A 20,652-nucleotide genomic window follows, 5' to 3' on the forward strand; every position below is an offset into this window, starting at 1 on the left:
CCATTATGATGTGTTGAACATGATTTTAGTTGGAGAAGGTATTTCCTCCTTTGAATATGAGAAATATTGAGTTTCATGCATATTGGATTGCTAGATGTAGTTCCTACTTCGTTGTGTGGCATTGTTGATGTTTTAGATGAAATTGAAGTTTCCTCTTTTTGAGTTGTGAATTATTTTGATGTTTCATGCATGTTGGGATGCTCGTTTTTAGTCTTTAATTTTGTAAGGTGTCTAGATTGTTATTCGAGGACAAATGTTCCCAAATTGGAGATAATGTAATATTCTAGAAAATAGTAGGAAACCCACATGGTAATATCAAGTCTGAAGAGAATAGAACCTATTCTAACAAAAAGTACCACTTAAACCAGAACTATTAGGTTGAGTTTGATGGACATCCTTAACCTTGCCAGCTTACACGAGATAACCCCTTACCTTATGACCACTCTTCCCACAACCATAGTAAATATCCATACCAGCTAAGCATTTTCTTGAGTGACTCTTGCCAAACTTTTGGCAAAAGGGAATGAAAGATCCACTACCACCACCTCTTTGAGACTTAGAGTTAGATGTCCTATCTTTGTTGAACTTTGGAGACAAAACATTTGAAGAATTTTGACCAAATAACTTCTATTAGAATTGAGAATGTTCATGTCCATCCTACCTAGAATGACAGAAGTCACCACCACCCATTCTTGCCCTCTTTGACTCTCTAGTATTCTCCTTTATCTTCTCATCCTGTATATGTTTGCTAGGTATCATCAAACGTGAGATATATATCTCCCAAATCAACATGCAGTTCGACACTCTTTGACAACCATCACAAACACACCCGGCACAAACTTACTAATCCTTGCCCTTGAGTCGACAACTATGATAAGAGCATACTTAGAAAATTGAGTGAACTTCAATGCATACTCCTTCATACTCATATTACCTTGTCATAGGTTGATATAATCAAGCACTTTCACTAGCCTCATCTCAAAAGGAGAGAATCTATCAAGAAAAGCCCATTTGAGTTTCTCCCAATCAAGAGGAACCATATCATTTCCCTCTCCTCTTTCCATTGATTGAACCATACTTGAGAAATACCCTTAAGTTGGTAAGCATCTAAGTTTTCCTTTTCCACCAGTGTAACTCCCATAATCTTCACGATCTTGTAGATATCTTTGATAAACTGTTGGAGATCTTCCTCAACTTTGGACCCATAAAACTTCTACAGATTCATCATAGTGAAGTTTCTTACCTTTGTTGTCTATAATACCCACAATTGGATTCACAAGAGAAACAACCTCTCAACCAACTTGGGTCGTCATATCTTGAGCCAACGCTTGGAAAGTGGCTTGAAACTTAAGATGTGACACTTGCTCGACCAAATAATCAATCAACACTTGAATAACCTCGGGCTCTACATTATCACCCATATTCCTTTTTGCGTTAGCTCTTCGAGGAGGAATATACTAAAAAGCATCAAACATGAGTTAGGAAGAGACTTTTATAAAGTTCAACTTTGTCGTACGACTTTAAAGTAAAGAAAAAAATGAAGTTTCCTAAACGCTTTGTAGGATCCTATTCATAAATGTGGTGCACTTCATACTTATGAATAAGACTCTACTCAAATGGCTTTTTAGACATCCTAGGGCTAATCTAAAACCTTATGCTCAGAATACCAAGTTTGTCACAATACAAAGTACTCCCTAGAAATGATATAGATTGTAAGACCCTGAGAGGCCCTACACAAGTCGTTTGACATGTATACAACATAATAATCAAAGATACGAGAAATAAAGGTAAAAATTCCCATATCAATAAAAGATTTTTGACATAAAGTGAAAGTTTAATCATAGTCTCGACAAGTCGTTCTAAACATCTTAAGAAGTGGTCGGGACGTAAATTGTACACCATATACAACATCCAAAAACTAAATACATATGAAAGCAAAGTAAATGTAACATGGTCCTTAGAACATGAGGATTCACCAACTCTTGAACTTCAAATGGTCAAGTCAACTAGCCACAAGCGGGAGGAGGATGATCATCAGACCTTATATTTGTGAAACAATTCAGGCACAAGTACACAATAGTATCAGAATGGAATAAGTATGAGGGACATGAAATAAAATGAAAAACATGATCATCGGGGGACATAATCGAAAACATGATATGCATGACCAAGCTAAATAACTACCAGATGGTTTTTATGGTCTGTAGAACTTTAGATGCCCCTACTAGTCAATCGTAGAATCAACTTCAGAAACTCAATTTCACCTTATTTCCCATGAGACCAATCTACGAGTCGTCGAATTTCCTAACGTTCGTAGAACCCATCCGTTGAACTTGACTTTTGGTCCAAAATTTCATCAATTCAGGAACCTTTCTACGAAACCTGTCTACGACTCATCAACCATCCTATGACTAGTCCTATTCATTTGTAGTTTAAACTCCAGAAACTTAAATTTCTAAAACTCAACATTACATTCTACAATTTACTTCCTACGATCTGTAGGTTCGACTCGTAGAACTTTTCTTAGTGCCAAAAATCTGCATTTTCTTTTTTCTTTGAACATTCCAAATTCTGAGGTGTTACATGCTCCCACATCGAAAAGAGATTGTCCTACTAGTCAAGGTAAGGAACATATTCTTAAGCTTAGAAAGAATAATTGGCTATTGTCCAATCGGGACATCATACGGGGGTTGTAGTTCAGGGACATGGGTAATTGTCACTAGTCTGAGACAGTGTTAAGTTAACTCCCAAAGGAAAACATGCATAATTATATCATATCCATAATCTTATTCTTTGAAATGTAAGAATCTAGTATAACAAGTAATTCACGAAAACTCATAATCATAAGAATAACTCCTTTAAAATATATTGGTTTCATAATATAATTAATTCATAAGAGATACTTTATCGATAACATCTAAATCATGATAATCTTTTCATAATGAGAATAGTTCAATCGAAAGCAACCTAATTTCATAAAATTATGTTGACACTTTATTCGAAAGTATTCTTGAATCATGATCTCTTCAATTCATAAAACATCCATATCATCAAAGCATGATTTCATGATCAAAATTGTCATATAGCATGAGCTCATGTGAAAAGCATGGAAAACATGTAATTATGATCAAATTATGCATAATAAGATCAAAATAATAAAACAAAAGCCTTAAATCAAGTGAATCTATACATGAATCACAAAACACTAGAATTTGGGTAAGAATCAAAATGAGATTTTGAGATTTCTTCATTGATGAATTTTCCACGTACCTTGATGAACCCTTGATTTGAACTTGTAAGGGGAGATTTGAAGCTTGAAAAAGCTCTAGATCACCTTGAGAGAATCATTAGAGAAGAAGGCTTAAGATCTTTTGGAGTTCCAAGAGAATTAGAGTGAACGGGAGAAATTTGAAGTGTTAAAAGTAGTTAAAAGGCTTAGGAATAGTCTAAAAACAACTTAGTTGAAATATTAAAAGAGTAGAAAAAGACCCAATTAGCCCTGAGAAATAACTGTTGGAACACTTCTACGGATCCCATGTACAAATTGTACATGAGACTATTGAGCGTATTGGTCTCCCATAGATCCAATTACTGAAAAACCAACATCTTTAACCAAGGACCACAAACCTCAACTGTGATCCGTTAAACACCCCTCGTACTACTCAACCCTGGAAATCGTCCTAAGTCTAGTACCTCAACCACGAACGGTCATGTACAATTTGTATTTCCACCTACGGGCCATATTGGTCATCCATGCGCCAAATTTCTGAAAGTTCAAGTTCTAAAGGCCAACTACAACCACCCCAACTACGAGTTGTATAATTTATCCGTAGATCCAAGGTAGTCAAATTTCACCAAGTTCGGAACTCAACCCACAAGCGATACTTTACTCTATGAATTGTCTTGTTGGTCCGTAAAAACCCATCTGCGACTTGAAATTTTCCCAAACTGTGAGGACATCATCTTGGACAGCCTTCTACGGGCCGTCAAACTATGTACGGTCCATACTTGGCCTCGTACAAACTTGCACCACCAACTTTCTACTATCTACAACAATTTCTTTCCAAATCAACTTTCCATTTTTGTTATTAAATGTTTTGAACCCCCACCCCACCCATTTTTGAAAAGAAAAATGAATCTCGATTTAAAGAATTGTTCATTTTGTGATAACATACTAAATCCCATGTCAAAAAAATGGTGAACTAATTTCTCTTGTCGATATTATTATTATCAATTGAAGTAATTTATTAAACCCACTTACGTAAAATTCTAGGTCTACCGCTGCTCGTTTGTCATTTTTTTAAAAAAAAAAATAAGAGAAGAGATATTTTAGGTGTATGAGCTAGGGAGTAACTTGTGAAAAGAGAAATGCTACACTCTTTTTTCTAAAATAAAAAAATAAAATAAAAGATGCCAATAAATTAATATCAGAAGGGGTAGATAACGCTTACTTATTTATCATCCACATCTATTATCTTCTTAAATAAAAAAATAATATATACCCACATCCGCTCTCCTCTCTTCTCCAATCCAGTCACCCTAATCCCATTTTCCTCTAAACCCATCTTCCCCTTTTCCATCTATATTCTTCAACAATCTCCCAGATTCTTCAGGGACTTCAGGTTGTCTTTCTTTTTACCTAATCTTTTATGGCTGATTTGTTCATATCTTATAGTTTTCATATTTGGGTTTCTCTTTATTGTTTCAAATTTTACCTTTTTTTTATTGAAATTCTTGCTGACTGCATACGCAAAAGATAAGCTAATTTTCTAATTCAGTGGTAAAGTTTGCAACTTTTTAGCTAATTTTCTTGTTTTTTCAGTTGCTTCGAGTCACTTGTGGTATTACACTGAGTGGGTGTGTTGTTATTTTGTTAGTTGAGTTGCTTTGAGCTGTTTCTTGAGCAAATTTCTTGTTTTCGATATTTCTGTAAATCAAACTTAAGGATAAGGTAAGATTTGAGAATTTGAAAAATCTTATTTTGTGTCTTACAAGACAATTTTCTTTATCAAGGCTAATTTTTTTTTAGTAGTTTTAGAATGGATGGGACCAAATAAAGTGGGGCTAATATAGAGGATTCTTGTAGGTTGTAGCCAAAATTAGTTTGGGACTGAAGCATAGTTGATTGGTAGATGTGTCTTCAGTTTATACTAACTGGTGTTTGTTTCATTGTTTGAAGAGCTTTGCTTGAACATGTTTTGAGTATTGGAATGAGATGGGTTTAAACTGGAGTGAAATGGATAGTGAGGATTTGTATAGCTAACCAAAACTAGCTGGGGATTGAGGTTTAGGTGTTGTAGTACTTATGGTGGGATTCTTGGCTCGTTTATAAAATGTCTATCTTCATAGGGATATGAAGTAGCTCAACCCTTTCACAACTCTTTTGAGCAGTTCAAATGGTTGTGGGTACTTGCTACGAATTTAGCTCACGGACTCAACCCTTCACCAAATACTCAAAGTATTCAATTTAGTTGGTATTTAGGATCACCCGTGTAACTGGGACTATCTTGAGGGAGTGGATGTTTCTCTTGCCCTTTGGTCTTAATCTTTTTTGTTGAGACGAAGATCCTTTCCAGTTGGTACGAGATCATGGGAATGTCAATTTCATTTTGGTTCAGACTTTATATTTTGTTGTTATTGTTGTTGATTGTGTAGATTTTCTAGAGAATCATAATATATATCTTGTATGTGGAATGTTCTGCTCATATCTATATAGGAATATCTGTCTGCCAACCAAATTCTCTAATTTCACCCAAATTCCCCATATTTTTCATGTTTGTATCCCTAACATCGTTTGTCGGCAATTTATTATAATGCATCAATATTGAACAAATTGAATAGACTTCAATTGCATCCACATGGATTTAACTAAACCAAAAGAGAACAATTGGATCAAGCTTCTGTAGCCCAAAGTTTTGTCCTTTCACTTCTTGTCTACTCCTCATACTGTCTCTTCCAAATTCAACAGTTGCCACTGTCGATTTTTCAGCAGTAAATTTACCTTGCTCAATATCAACTCCCCATAGCCCACCCAAACTTCTCTTCATTTTTATAATAATGACGTTGCATGTTTCATACCTCGCCTAGGAATGTGTCTACTGAATCCTGTCATTTGCTACATCATATCTTGTTCTTGTTCTTCACTCTTTTTCCTTTTCTTTCCTGTACTCTCGTTCGTGTTGTTAGGATTTTGTACTGAAACCGTTGGGTTATCAGTTTTACAGACCTTTAAGCAGTCTCTCTAGGGTTTACTAAGAGCTGGAAATTTGAATAATCTGATCAAAATTGCTGAGGTTCTTTTAATCCTTCTAAAGATCTCTGTAGCAGAGTGGTGAAAGCGGAACAGGGGGGAATACTCGGTACAAATGGTGTTGTGTTCAATTGCAAAGACCAAACCTCCCATTCTAATGTGTTGCAACAAACTATTAGGGGAGTTTTAAGGAAGAGAAAAATGGGGGATAATGCTACACAATGCTAACCTATTATAATCATCTATTTAGTTTGCAAACCCCACATATCTCTGTGTGTATTGTCCTATTTGTTCAATCTATTCATGAAACCTTGGCTACTCAATCCTGGATTGCGCACGTACTACTCAGCAGTTGCGTAGTGTTTCAGTTCTTATATCTTGGAGGGTAGACTGAATTTGGTTTATGTCATTGAATCATGTTTCACACAGATGGTTACATATTTTATTACATAGAATCTATATGTCATGCATCGACTCCTGTCGAGTATGGATACTTCCTACTTCTTCTTGGGAACTCTCTGATTGAGTTATCTTTCTGCTAATGGACTGTGCCTCACTATTTTTATCTTCCTCTGGATTGGAAAATATGGACATTCACTTGTTATCAATTTTTGAATTAATAATTTGTTGATATGTTGGCTGATTGATGTGTCATTGACTTCATATACTGTTATGGGTTTGTCATGTGGAAGATTTGATATTTTTCGATTATCTAAGGAGAGCTTTTTTGATTATTTTCTTATCCTGGGCAGGTCCATCATGGCTAGAGCTCTAGTTCAGTCAACAAGCATCCCATCGTCAGTTGCTGGTGAAAGGACAACCAAATTCAATGGATCTGGGAAAACAAAAAGAGCTGTTACAATGCTATGCAATGCACAATCATCTTCACTTACACTGAGGGATTTTACAGGATTGCGAGGATGCAATGCAATAGATACACTAGTTAGATCTGGCCAAACTCTCCAATCCAAAGTAGCTGCTGCAACTTATGTCAGACGGCCACGAGGTTGCCGATTTGTACCAAAAGCAATGTTTGAGCGCTTCACAGAGAAGGCGATAAAAGTCATTATGCTTGCACAAGAAGAGGCCAGACGACTTGGTCACAATTTTGTTGGCACTGAGCAGATCTTGTTGGGTCTAATTGGTGAGGGAACTGGTATTGCTGCCAAGGTTCTTAAATCGATGGGGATCAATTTGAAAGATGCTCGTGTGGAAGTGGAAAAGATAATTGGAAGGGGTAGTGGGTTTGTTGCTGTTGAGATCCCTTTTACCCCTCGTGCCAAGCGTGTTCTGGAACTCTCTCTGGAGGAAGCCCGCCAGCTAGGTATCCTTTTTTGATTGTCTGTATTTGTTGTATTACCTTTGGGACATGTCTAAAAGTGGTTCTCCGGTTGAGTCTTATTCTCATGTTGCTTCGTTGACACCTTTGGTTTTCTCTAAAATTCATTGATTTTCTTTCTCTTTGCTTGCCTTTCTGGTCTTCTACATGCACCAGCATGATTATTTGTCTAAATATTTATTCCATTTATAAACTGGTTGGTTCAGGGCATAACTATATTGGTTCGGAGCACTTGCTACTTGGATTGCTACGTGAAGGTGAAGGTGTGGCTGCCCGTGTTCTTGAAAACTTGGGTGCTGACCCCAGCAACATCCGCACTCAGGCAAGTAGTAGATCTCACATGCTTCCTCTGGGTAGTCTAATATTGTGCTTTTGTGGGAAGTTGGATTTTTTGGTTTCATCATGACCAGTGTTCATTGGTTTTATTCTTCTTCTAAAAATAGGTGATCCGGATGGTTGGTGAGAGTAATGAGGCTGTTGGTGCTAGCGTTGGAGGTGGAACTTCTGGCCAAAAAATGCCAACACTGGAGGAGTATGGAACAAATTTGACAAAATTGGCGGAAGAGGTAATCTAAAAAACTATATTTGTGATGATATGTGAACAGTTATGAATAATTGTCCATTTTTGGTTTGTAGGGAAAATTGGACCCCGTTGTTGGAAGACAGCCGCAAATTGAACGGGTCACTCAAATCTTGGGTCGGCGGACTAAGAACAACCCTTGTCTTATTGGTGAACCAGGTGTTGGCAAAACAGCTATTGCTGAGGGTTTGGCACAAAGAATTGCAAATGGTGATGTCCCTGAAACAATTGAGGGGAAGAAGGTACGTCATGTGGATAGCTTGCAGAATGTGATGTTTACCTGTGCCCTTTCTTCTCCCATTTGTTGTATCATATGGTGAACCCAGAAGCTGAGCAGGGTTATGAGGTGCAGTCTAGTGGTATTTTCGATTCACAAGGATTGGGTTCAAATGAATGTGCATTCTATCTCCACTAAATTGAAATATGTCAAATTATATTTTCAGTGTCTGTGTTCTCTTGAATTTTTTTATATATAAATTCTTCCGTGCTACTTGTTCTCTTGGCATATTTCTTTTTAGTAGATTGATTTGTCGATCTATGCTTATAACTAATTGAGCAAAAACGATTAGTATCCCTTGTTGAACTTAATTTCTTAGCTCAAACTATCAAACTGAAGTGATTTCAAGTGAGAAAGGTCCACCACCTATTCTTGTGAATCTAATCCATCTGAAACTTTGTCAAATGTTTCGTGCTATGATATAGCTACCTTTCTCGTTGTTCCTAAGAGTCGCTTTTTTTGGTGATAATTAGGTGATAACTCTTGATATGGGATTGCTTGTTGCTGGGACAAAATACCGTGGAGAGTTTGAGGAAAGGCTAAAAAAGCTGATGGAGGAAATTAAGCAGAGTGATGAAATAATACTATTTATCGATGAAGTGCACACATTGATTGGAGCTGGAGCAGCAGAGGGGGCCATCGATGCTGCAAACATCTTGAAACCTGCCCTAGCTCGAGGTGAACTACAGGTAAGTTCCTCCTTCGCTTGTTCTTTCCTTTCTGTTCTTTCTAGAAATTAAAAATGAGAACTAAGAATATTTCTGTTAACAACTCAATGTTTTAGAAGATATATCATTGTTTTAACATGCATTTTACCGCCTCATAAGAAGGTTAAAAATGACTGCTCAGTTAAAGCAGGAGAAAAAACTTCTACATGTGTATTTACTTGGCTTCTTGCAGTGTATCGGAGCTACTACACTGGATGAATACAGAAAGCATATTGAGAAAGATCCTGCACTAGAGAGGAGATTCCAACCAGTTAAGGTCCCTGAACCTACTGTTGATGAAACTATACAGATTCTGAAAGGGCTTCGTGAGAGGTATGAAATTCATCACAAACTTCGTTACACTGACGAAGCCTTAGTGGCTGCTGCTCAGCTCTCATACCAGTACATCAGGTATCTAATCTCTACCATTTTCCTATGTCTTCTTGTACGTTTTTACTCTTTTCTCGTCCTGAATTGTTGATGCATTGGTACCTTGAAGAAATATGTTTGCTTTAAGACGGTAGACCTGAAGTTCAACTTATTTTATGATAGTTAAGTGTGATAATAGAAGTTGGTTTACTTTTGTTTATCAGCATCTAATTAGGTTTTTATGCTTATCTCTAGAAAAGATTGTCCTAGATTCCACGATATAGATTTTCGTATAAAGTTTTTTTTTCCTTGTTCTGCTAAGTGATACATCTTTTCACTTGCGTTTTCACATTTCAGTGACCGATTTCTGCCTGACAAAGCAATTGATTTGATTGATGAAGCTGGTTCTCGTGTTCGACTTCGCCATGCTCAGGCATGAAATGCTCTCTTAGTCTCTCTTTTAATCTGTCATTGCCCTACTATTTGTTGAGTGACAATGCTCTGTTGTTGCCTCCAGCTCCCCGAGGAAGCAAAAGAGCTCGAGAAAGAACTTCGTCAGATAACAAAGGAGAAGAATGAAGCTGTTCGTGGTCAAGATTTCGAAAAGGTACTGAGTTTGTCATGTACATCTAAAGAACCCCTCAAAAATGGTTGTTATATAGCCCAACTATTTTCTTATCAAGTATTATAATTAAAGAATTTTCTAATGACATGGTTTTGGATTAATGGACAGGCTGGGGAATTACGTGATAGAGAAATGGATCTGAAGGCACAGATCACAGCCCTCATAGACAAAAACAAAGAGGTGAGCAAGGCTGAAAGTGAGGCTGCAGATACAGGTCCACTTGTGACAGAAGCAGATATTCAGCACATCGTCTCTTCTTGGACTGGTATCCCTGTTGAGAAGGTCTCCACTGACGAATCTGACCGTCTCCTAAAAATGGAAGAAACACTTCACACACGAATCATTGGCCAGGATGAAGCTGTCAAAGCCATTAGTCGCGCTATTCGACGTGCACGAGTTGGGCTCAAGAATCCCAACAGACCTATTGCTAGTTTCATCTTTTCCGGTCCCACTGGTGTTGGGAAATCAGAACTGGCAAAGGCACTGGCTGCATATTACTTTGGTTCTGAAGAAGCAATGATCCGGCTTGATATGAGTGAGTTCATGGAAAGACACACTGTCTCTAAACTCATTGGATCCCCCCCTGGTTATGTTGGTTACACAGAGGGTGGTCAATTGACTGAAGCTGTTAGGCGTCGACCTTATACAGTTGTGCTCTTTGATGAGATTGAGAAGGCTCATCCTGATGTCTTCAACATGATGCTTCAAATTCTTGAAGATGGAAGATTGACAGACAGCAAGGGTAGAACTGTAGATTTCAAGAACACACTTCTCATCATGACATCAAATGTTGGAAGTAGTGTAATTGAGAAAGGTGGCCGTCGTATAGGTTTTGATCTCGACCTTGATGAGAAGGATAGCAGTTACAATCGCATCAAGAGCTTAGTGACAGAAGAATTGAAGCAGTACTTCAGGCCAGAGTTTTTGAACAGATTGGATGAGATGATTGTATTCCGTCAGCTCACTAAGTTAGAGGTTAAGGAGATAGCTGATATCATGCTTAAGGAGGTCTTTGAGAGGTTGAAAGTTAAGGAGATAGAACTTCAAGTGACAGAGAGGTTTAGAGACAGGGTGGTTGACGAGGGATACAACCCTAGCTATGGAGCACGACCTCTGAGAAGAGCTATTATGAGACTTTTAGAGGACAGCATGGCTGAGAAAATGCTTGCAAATGAGATTAAAGAAGGTGATTCAGTTATCGTGGACGTTGATTCAGATGGCAATGTGACTGTCCTCAATGGAAGTAGTGGTACTCCCTCGGATCCGGCTCCTGAGCCTATCCCCGTTTAGATCAGGTGATCACATTTTAGCTCAACAGTCTCTGTGTGGTCTTTTAAGAGTTCATTTGTGTTGGCCACTAAGCTTTGTGGGGCTTATGAAGCAACTTTTGAGTTTATCTCTGGGAATGCTCAGGTAAATCTTGCCACGTCGAGAAGGCAGCATCCTTTCTATGTTGATCTTTAATGATTTTACAGAAGTATACTGGATTAAGATTGTAGTTGGTCACAAGAAAGTATTGTATTAACAAGACACTCCTTATCAAAAAACATATCTAGTTTATTGTAGGCGACAGTTGAATCGTTATCCTCGTATTGCTCATCTAATGTAGTTATCTGCGCTTACCTCTTTTCTCATTATTATTATCTGGCTCAGATCACAATAGTTAGGGGGTGACATAATGATGATTTCAGTAATGTTTACATTATGAATGTGTTATAATCTAACTATGTAGGCTAAATACGTCTGCAGACCTTAAAATTGCTACTTCCTGCTCATTTTGGAGGGGTGTGTATTCTAGAAGCGTCTATTTATGAAGATAAATTAAGCACAAAATCTACGCATCAACATCAAATGAGGTTTCATTACAAGTTATATACATTGATATGCATAATTAATTGAGGCAACATATTATAAGTAAATTTATGAATGCTTTAGAACACGTAGAATATGTTGAGTTATAGGAACTCTTAAATATATTTAGGCGTCCAATGTCATAGTTTTGAGTATAGAATAAATTTATATATATATTCAAATGAACTGGATGCACATAAATGAAGTGTATTTAAAATTAAAACATTGAGGACTCCAAGAAAATTCGGTCACAAGTTTTAGAGTAGTTCACATACAAAGAAAATATTTTTGTGGTTCACTTCAAAATATCTGAATACTTTCTTTCGAGACAACAAAACACATTTCACAAATATCAACAGATTCATCATAAGAGATCAATTTTAGTCGAGCTCCATTAATGTGTTCATACAATGAGGGAGAAAGGGGCGGAGGATCGAGATAAACAAAGTAAAGCTTAAAATGATATGGCTACTGCTTAAATAAGTTAAACAAGCAGCAGCAAAAAGAAGCCCCGATACCATAGTATATTCAGCAGCACCATCCAGTCCCAAGGATTGCTAGACACAAAATCCATGCACTACGATGCTTGTTTCATAGAAGCAATGATTTACCAAAAGTAATTCAGTGACACCTTTTCTTATATACAAGAAATCCAGCAACATCAGATACTAAAAGAACAGTAGAGGGAGCCTGGACTCATCATTCCATGGGTGGACGGCACAAGATCCATCAACCATATGCTACATGAAGATAACTTTAAAATACCTATATTTGGCAACATCTACTTGCTGTCTGCAATATGAAGTTTCAATGAAATCGCCCACTTCCTCCAAATACCCCACATTGTTCTGCAACCTTGTCGATCAACAACTGAACCAATTCTATGTTGTCAGGCCAAGCTCTGGGCCTCCAGTACTCTGGTAACAAAACGGCACCAAATTGCCACACCATGGTGTCACCAAGCTTTGGAGAATTTGCTCCAGTTCAGAAATACTGACTATGTCTACTATAATAGCCCGATGTTTGCAGAAGGAACTTGGCCCTATGTGAGCGTCAACCACGGTTAATCAAAAGGGACGAAGCAGTAACTTGATCAATAAGACCAATATTTTGCATGACATGTTCACCCGGATGACCACAACTGCTGATAGCCTGATATACGGAGGAAACTCAAAGCAGTTGGCTACAAGTTGTACATAAATTATGCTGTTGTATCATTTTCTTATTTACATCTAGAGCTGCCAGAAGAACTGTTAAAACTGGGTATGTACATAAGGAAATAAGCGAAAGCAAGACTGTGACCAGGCTGATAATTCATGTATTCTGTATATAGATAAGTCATCATAATTTGGCGCCAAAAAGGGTCGAAACTGCAAATTACAGAAGCTGCATCAATGGGGAGACCAGCCATCCGGAAGCTAAAAGGGACTTTGATGTGGGTAACCACCTTCCAGAATCCCTAAAAATGCCAACAGCTGGGTGGATATAGTATTTTCCACAGATTTTAATAAACCTGTCAAATTAGATTAAAAGTTGTCAACGAACTGGATATTGCAGCAGGGCAACTGTCACCCCACATCCCTGTCCCAATTGATGTAAAAAAAATTCCTTTTTAGTCAATCCCAAAAAAATGACACCTTTCTATATTTAGTAGTAACAATTTAACTTCAAACTTCCCATTTACCCCTAATGAGATGATTTATAGTCACACAAACAGCAGCTAAAAATGAGCCAACAGATATTTTCTTTGGCATTTTACTTTCAATACCTCAATTAAGGAGGACTTCTCTATTATCTAAGAATCTTCCGGACTGGAATCAATGTGAAGCTGTAGATTCTTCACTTCTTTAGCATCAGAGCCTTCTGCAACAGAAGAATTGTCCTCGCCTTTTGAATTGAGAGTCCCAGGGTTCATCCGCTGCACCTCATCTTTCGTGTAGATAAAAATCTTCCGAACCATACCACAAAATTCCCTGTTTCACAAAGACAACAGGTGACAAAGCAGAGTATAAGAATTCAGATAACTGCAGAACTTAGGAAGCACCAAAAAGATAACCATCTTCCATCCTTTATGCATCACAAAGAATAGGAGACCACTTACTGCCATGGATCATCTCCAACAAGCATCATGTCACCCTCATCATCAGTATATACAACCAGCCAGTTCTTGTTACGAGCCTTGAGCTCACCATTAAAATCAAAAATGTGATCCAGTTCAGCTATCAATTCTTCATAGTTGTTGAACTTTGCAAGATCAACAGACCTTCCAAGGGCTGTACCCTGTTTATGAACCTTAAATCAAAATAACCCAAATTATTGAAGTTTCTTAAAATGTCATAAGCAAAAGTTAAGCCAAAAGCCTAGGTGCAAACCTTGGTGCAACTCCTTGTTGAATGAACAAGGCCTTTGCCCTCTCTATCTCGAGTACCAGGATGAGAGGTTTGGAATTGTTCTTCCTGATCATGAACTATGAAGCCATCATCTGGTAGCTTTGATCCCTTTGATTGCTCAGACCTTTGATCAGATTCAATTATAGGGAATTGATGTGGATGTATACCAAAGTGCATGTTACTTGTTGAGTGAATCGGGGAATTTTTCCGCAACATGACAGGATCTATGGTGGCACATTTACTTACAAGGGGAATGCCAAATAGTTTGCAGTTCCCTTCTTTGGGTTTCATGGCTTCGGGCTGTGGTGAAGCCATGGGTTTAGGCATAATTTCTCCAGAATGAGCGGACATCTGAATATAAGGCAGCACGGACGGGGGCATTAACCAATTTCCCTGCTGATTGTCAGGTCTATGACCAGGGAAGGTTGGATACTCGTTAAAACAATTGAGTCGAGATGTTCCCCGCATTTGATACAGAGTATCTGCACCCTTCAATCCTGATTCCATCAGATTAAGTGAGAGACCAGAAGACACTAGAGACCATTGTTTTGCCAGTAAGCTGAAATCAGTTTCCTTATCCAGAGCTTGTCGCTTAACCCAGCTAGCAGGTGCTGTTTGGCCCCCAGTGGGTGAATGGAATCCATGAGATGAACTAGATTGCCCCCCAAAACCTGATAAAAGATCTGTAAAAGATGATTCAGGCCTCCCTAAAGGAAGCCGTTTATCTGATATACATTTCCTTGACGCAGAATGAACATCAGCCTTCTCGTCATCCAGTAATGGTTGCCATATAGGTGGCTTCTCAGAAGAGTCCGACTCGTTATTTTCTACAAAATTGCCTCTCAAGGTTGATATTTCTTGACCTTGCAAAACTCTTGAAAACCCACTGGCTTGTGAAGTGTCTACAACTACTTTGGATGAACCTTAAGAAAGTGCCAAAAGTACAAAAGAAACACTCAGCTTGAAATGTAGATATAAACGCAGTTCAGGGTATGGAATTCAAATATAAGGGCAAGTTATAACCTTCCCTAGTAAGTACAGAAGAATCAGGAGACGAGGGCAGAACATTTGATCGCGGCCTTTTCTGCCTTGGTATTGGAAGTGGATTAAGTGCAGGAGGGCTAAGAGCTGGCTCTACTTTCCAGGGTGAAACTCGGTCTGGCCTAGGAATAGCAGAAGTTTCATCCCATCGAACCTTAAAATCAGGGGAGAAAGAATGATATTTCAGTATTAAATATGGGAGAAAGATAACCAACCAGAAAAAAAAAAAAAAGTGAACGTGGATTCTACCTTCAGGCATCTCCATTTTGACTCAGGCCACCTTTTGAGGTCAGCATTTTCAATGCCAACTATAGTTCCAGTAAACCTATAAGATTTTGGAGTGAACAACAAAATCAGGGGTTCTGAGAGAAGAAATTTATTTAATGCGAAATATCACTAAATAGTATGAATTTGATTTGAAGCCCATAATACAGATATGCTTGATATCATATCAAAGTCTAAACCACATCGAATCACATGTATTACTAAAGAAGGAAAACGATCCCTCTAGTGCTGCTAATGTACCTCTGTTCTGGAGCTTCTTCACCTTCAAACCTCATTTTAAACCTCATCCCGATGGAGTAATTGTTTTTCAGAGACTCCATATACTGATCATATGGAACTATAAAGTCAGCAGGGCTCGTCCTATGATACATAAAACTGAAGCAGTGAGGAAGGAAAATCCCAGAGCAACAAGTAGGTAACAAAGCCAAATCCTTTCATGATATAGATCTCAATTTATGGAACAAGCTTAAACTATTTTTCCCTGGTCATTTGAATCACTTGCCTTGGTTTATAATATACTGTGAACAGTGTTTTCGTCTGAATAGCATGCCAAGCTGTAGCAAGGACACCAAGATGCATGCTATGACTGGATATCACTGATGATGGAGCATTACCCTGCTGTCTCATGGCACGTCGGACTCCAACACGAAGCTCCCCATTCTCACCTCTAACAATAGAGCAATAGAGTGACCCAACATTTTAGAATTTAATGAACTCAGGAGAATGGAAAAAAGAGACGGTATGTCAGTGCTAACCTAAGAAATATGAATGCATCCCCTGCAACAAGCCTTTTCGAACTAACAAAGACACTCCAACCACTCTGAAGAAGGTGCCTCCTAGGCTGGCCTGATGGTAGCATGAGAATAAAACTCAATAAACATAGCAAGAACAACCAACCAATGCATTGTAATGCCACACCTTACATCAAGCAATAGTGCTCCAAGTCTCAACACTCTCAAAACAAATTCCCCATACAACCAAAAAGAAGAAATAAGAAGGGGACAAAAGGTTCAAAAGTACACCCTTGACCACACAAGCAAAAATATTTTTTTGATTAGTCTCTGAATCACAGTAGCAATTTTTCTTGACTCATGTCTCATCCTTCTCCTCCAGCAAGAAATCCAATGTTTTTGCTCCTCACACTGATTCTATCTCATTATTGAGAGATCATAAAATAGTTTTTCTTCCCTGAGTTAACTATATAAACCACTTAAACAATATGACATGCATTTGGTTTATCGCTAAAACACAAGGGATTCCCTCCCTATCTCTCCAAATTTATGCCAAACTATCAGCTAATAATTTTACAAAGGTATCTGAAGTCACAATGCATTGCCTTACACTCACTATATTCTAACATTGTAACTGGGGTGATACATAGACAAATAAATTTCAATGAAGATATAATCATACAAATTAAATAAGCCTATGATCTATGAAAAAGCAACATTGTGATAGTGCATCTTTTACGTCTGCAAGGATTGACCCAAAAGGAATGGGAGGTGGTACATGTCACAAAATTTAACGACACAGAGTGATTAAGAATGCATTAAGCATCATACCCCGGAATATGTGCCTGAAGCGCCACTCATTTGCATGCAAATCTTTGGCCACCAACTCCTGTGTTGGAGGCTGCCGAGACATATCCTATTACAAAAAATTAACCACCATGAGTTACTTACATTATCAAAATACAGGCACCATAACTGTATTGAGAAAGAATTCTTTCTAACCAGAGGCGGGAGGCATTCATCAGCATGCCGTCTCAAGACAGAAAATCCTCCATGAGTGCTGGTATCAGAGGCTGTTAATGTCTTACAAAAAGAGTGCACATGGAATCGTGGTGGCGGAGAGGGCATCGGTTCCTTTGATACCACATTCTCATCTTGCTACAAGAATGTTCCATTAATTAGATGTCCAACTCAAAGATCAGAAATATTTGAAGTCTCAAAACGACATAGGAACTTCAAAAAGAACTAAGAAGTAATTCTTGGCTGGCACATTGTAAACTTACATTTGGTTCTGGCAACAAAGTCACTTGTGCATACACCTCATCTGTATCGGGTTCAGCCTGTGAACACACACAAGTCAAAACATAATCACCAAGATTACAGAATCCTTGATAGGCTATCATTCATCAGGAAATCCTAAAGGGAAGCTAGGCCAAACAACAAGACTTTGTATTCAACAAAACTGACACCTTCAGCAGGACGTTAATCACACGACAGAGGATCTTAGAAGGAAGATTATATACTGGCATCTGCTGGTCTGAAGCTTGGTTTGTTGATGCTTCAACCTAGCATAAAAACTCAAACACGTCAACTAAAAATAGGCATGACTGATGAATGGACCAAAATGAATAAAAAAAAATCCAAACTAGTCCAAATAAAGCCTAGTTGATTCATTGGTAAAACTATGAAATTAAGCACATATCTCAGTTTGGAAAGCACATATAGACGCAAACCTGTTCAATATGACCTTGTGGGAAATAGAACACCAGCTCGCCTTCACATGGCACTGTCACAAGCGGACCTGCACATGCTCGCCATAGCTCCGTGTACAACGCTTTCTCAGCATCAACTTCATAAACAACACGTAGAATTCAAAATTATAGAGCAAATTACAGAAATTTTCATTAGCAAAAGTAGAATTTGATGTCCAATTTGAGGCACAAACACAACAGGAAAGCAGCTGCATATGGTAAACCCTTTTAATAACAGAAAAATTACCTTTTCCGGCGCCGGCAGCGTTCCGGCAATTCTCAGAAGTAGCCATTTCGTAAACACATACACTCAACGCAGATCTCTCATCCTCCAAACACTTCCAGTACAAATCAATTCACAACAAAACAAAAACAGGAAAATCTCCCTTCACACAAAATCAACTTCAAGCGAAGCCTTTACTTAAACAATCCAAACATGCAAACTGAAGAACAAATTCAGAATCGGCAGAAATAGCAACTTTATCTCTGTATATCTTCAAGGAATTTGGGGAATGATTGTATGGAGAAAACACAGAAAAAGAGGAGAAGAGGGATTTAACCATGGTTAAGGTGTTAACTAGTGTTGAAACCGGCTATAGCCTGTGGAATTGACCGGTTGGGAAGACAGTGGATGGGGGGACAAATAATAAAAGCGTTTTTAACGGAGTGAAAACGTTGTCGCCGTTTCGTGTTGTTGAATTCCTATTGGTTGAGCAATTAACAGACGTTTGTCTTTGACGTTAGCAGAAAGTTGTTCTGTTTTTACGGGAAATGGCGTTTGTCCTACTATTAACGGACAAAGTAGGATAGTGGATTTTTCCAAAAATAGGATAAGCATATTCCTAGGACACGTATTATAGAAAATATACATACAAGTTATACCCCATTGTTGTGTTATTATAGGAGTGTTCAAAATGAATCAATAACTCATAAATTAATTATAAAGTTGATTTATTAGTTTATTGGTATTAAGTAGTGATAAACATATATGGTTGGATCAAATATGGACGGATTGAAAATAGATAAATATAAAATGTGTAATCATTCTATCTGTTCATATTTGATATGGATAAAAATGGGTTGGGTAAATACTTGTTTATCCATGTTTTCATGAATAAATAGTAATTTACTTAAGAATTCAATATGGAGAAGATATTTTAGTCTTTTCTATATGAAAATGTTAAACATGGTAGATTTAGTTTTATTGTATCATAAAAATAAATTAAAAAATCATATAACTTTTCAATATAAAATAAATTTATGTAATAATAAGATGAAAATATTTTAATTTCAAAGTAAATGAATATTTGCATTTTAGGACTAAAACATGCTTAATGCACTTTAAGCAATGTCAATACTGATATATAATTTGTTTATCTTACACTATTATTGATTATCCAATATAAAATTAAATTAAATAAATAAAATGTAAGTGTAATTAACAAAAGAAATGTACATTTAAATTATATATTTCTGGAGGGTCAAAATTTCACCTTTTCAATTTTAGAGAAGAATAGTTAATTTTATAGATAACATAAAAAGGAAAAGAAATTACACTATTTTTAGTAATAGCATGAATTTTGAGTGAATAAAAATTAAAAACTTAACCCATTTGTTTAATTCATATTTTACCCATATTTTTATGGGTCAAATATGGGTATCAACCATATTTTATCCATGTAAAATAACACTCACTAAACCCATTAAATATGGACAGTTTGGACGGATCACCAAAATATGGACTCATTTTGCCGGTACGACTCACGAGTATTAGATAATCGGATGAATGGTTTGGGATCGGGGTGATCTACTTTTTGGAAAGGGTTGTCAAATTATATCCCTTCATAAATAGATGTTAAAGTTCAATTAAATAAATATATATACAAGTATTGACAACTCTTAATGCAATTTAAAAGTTTAGGACAATGGTTCAGTTATTGTGAAAACTCCTTGAGGTGCGAATCTACTTTTGGCTAAGGATTGTCAAACTATATTCCTTCGTCGAAATAATACATTGTAAATAGATGTCAACTTTTGATTTGATAAATATATATATAAGTATTGACAGCTCTTAACACAAGTTAAAAGTTTAGTATATTGTTTAAGCTATTGTGAAAATTCCTTGAGATTGTGTTTCTAGGTATATTATTCAATTTGCTTATCAAATAGACTATTAATCCATAGTTACCACACTTACATTATTATTCTAGGTATATTAGCCTCATTTACGCTTAAAATATTATTCTAGGTATATTAATCTCATTTTATATTCATAATATTTTTATCATAATATATAAGAGTGATTATGTATTTTTTTCCTTTGTTAGTCCCAACTCCTAAAGCAAGAGCAAATTCAGAAAAACATTGAGGATATGTACATGAAAAGTATGCAGCAGTTTATCAAGTCATTGACCAAGATACTTTCACTAAAAATGAAATGGGACAACCATTTAAAA

The 20,652-nt window shown here is 37.1% G+C and overlaps 2 protein-coding genes across 3 annotated transcripts; one reads left to right on the plus strand and one right to left on the minus strand.

The window, feature by feature from the left end:
* Positions 1-4,506: 4,506 nt before the first annotated feature.
* Positions 4,507-11,777, plus strand: CD4B (ATP-dependent protease). Its single transcript, NM_001345933.1, has 10 exons — positions 4,507-4,622; positions 7,003-7,574; positions 7,796-7,911; positions 8,033-8,155; positions 8,226-8,411; positions 8,920-9,135; positions 9,347-9,564; positions 9,880-9,955; positions 10,040-10,129; positions 10,256-11,777. Exons 2-10 carry the CDS (start codon positions 7,010-7,012, stop codon positions 11,435-11,437), a joined length of 2,772 nt encoding a protein of 923 aa, NP_001332862.1. The 5' UTR covers positions 4,507-4,622; positions 7,003-7,009; the 3' UTR covers positions 11,438-11,777.
* Positions 11,778-12,358: 581 nt separating this feature from the next.
* On the minus strand, positions 12,359-18,689 carry ARF2B (auxin response factor 2B). 2 transcript variants are annotated; one of them, NM_001428259.1, is made up of 15 exons: positions 18,444-18,689; positions 18,179-18,294; positions 17,915-18,010; positions 17,729-17,785; positions 17,448-17,603; positions 17,277-17,361; positions 16,470-16,560; positions 16,217-16,381; positions 15,955-16,074; positions 15,679-15,754; positions 15,412-15,583; positions 14,371-15,311; positions 14,103-14,290; positions 13,767-13,971; positions 12,359-13,511 (listed from the first exon to the last, which is right to left on the minus strand). In NM_001428259.1, exons 1-14 carry the CDS (start codon positions 18,487-18,489, stop codon positions 13,794-13,796), a joined length of 2,487 nt encoding a protein of 828 aa, NP_001415188.1. In that variant the 5' UTR covers positions 18,490-18,689; the 3' UTR covers positions 12,359-13,511; positions 13,767-13,793. The 2 variants fall into 2 exon arrangements, with proteins under 2 accessions (NP_001415188.1, NP_001415187.1); NM_001428258.1 differs by having other exon boundaries at positions 14,100-14,290.
* Between the last annotated feature and the right edge of the window lie 1,963 nt (positions 18,690-20,652).

The sequence above is a fragment of the Solanum lycopersicum genome, chromosome 12 (assembly GCF_036512215.1).
Source record: "Solanum lycopersicum chromosome 12, SLM_r2.1".
Classification (NCBI taxonomy): domain Eukaryota; kingdom Viridiplantae; phylum Streptophyta; class Magnoliopsida; order Solanales; family Solanaceae; genus Solanum; species Solanum lycopersicum.

What these genes read in the sequence shown, in the direction of transcription:
- ARF2B (NM_001428258.1), bottom strand. Translation starts at nt 18,489, where the DNA reads ATGGCTACTTCTGAGAATTGCCGGAACGCTGCCGGCGCCGGAAAAG. An exon ending in CGCTGCCGGCGCCGGAAAAG is followed by an intron (nt 18,295 to 18,443) that starts GTAATTTTTCTG and finishes TTGTTTATGAAG; the next exon opens with TTGATGCTGAGAAAGCGTTG. An exon ending in GATGCATTCATATTTCTTAG is followed by an intron (nt 16,382 to 16,469) that starts GTTAGCACTGAC and finishes CTCTATTGTTAG; the next exon opens with AGGTGAGAATGGGGAGCTTC.
- CD4B (NM_001345933.1), top strand. Translation starts at nt 7,010, where the DNA reads ATGGCTAGAGCTCTAGTTCAGTCAACAAGCATCCCATCGTCAGTTGCT. An exon ending in CCAGCAACATCCGCACTCAG is followed by an intron (nt 7,912 to 8,032) that starts GCAAGTAGTAGA and finishes TTCTAAAAATAG; the next exon opens with GTGATCCGGATGGTTGGTGA. An exon ending in TGACAAAATTGGCGGAAGAG is followed by an intron (nt 8,156 to 8,225) that starts GTAATCTAAAAA and finishes TTTGGTTTGTAG; the next exon opens with GGAAAATTGGACCCCGTTGT.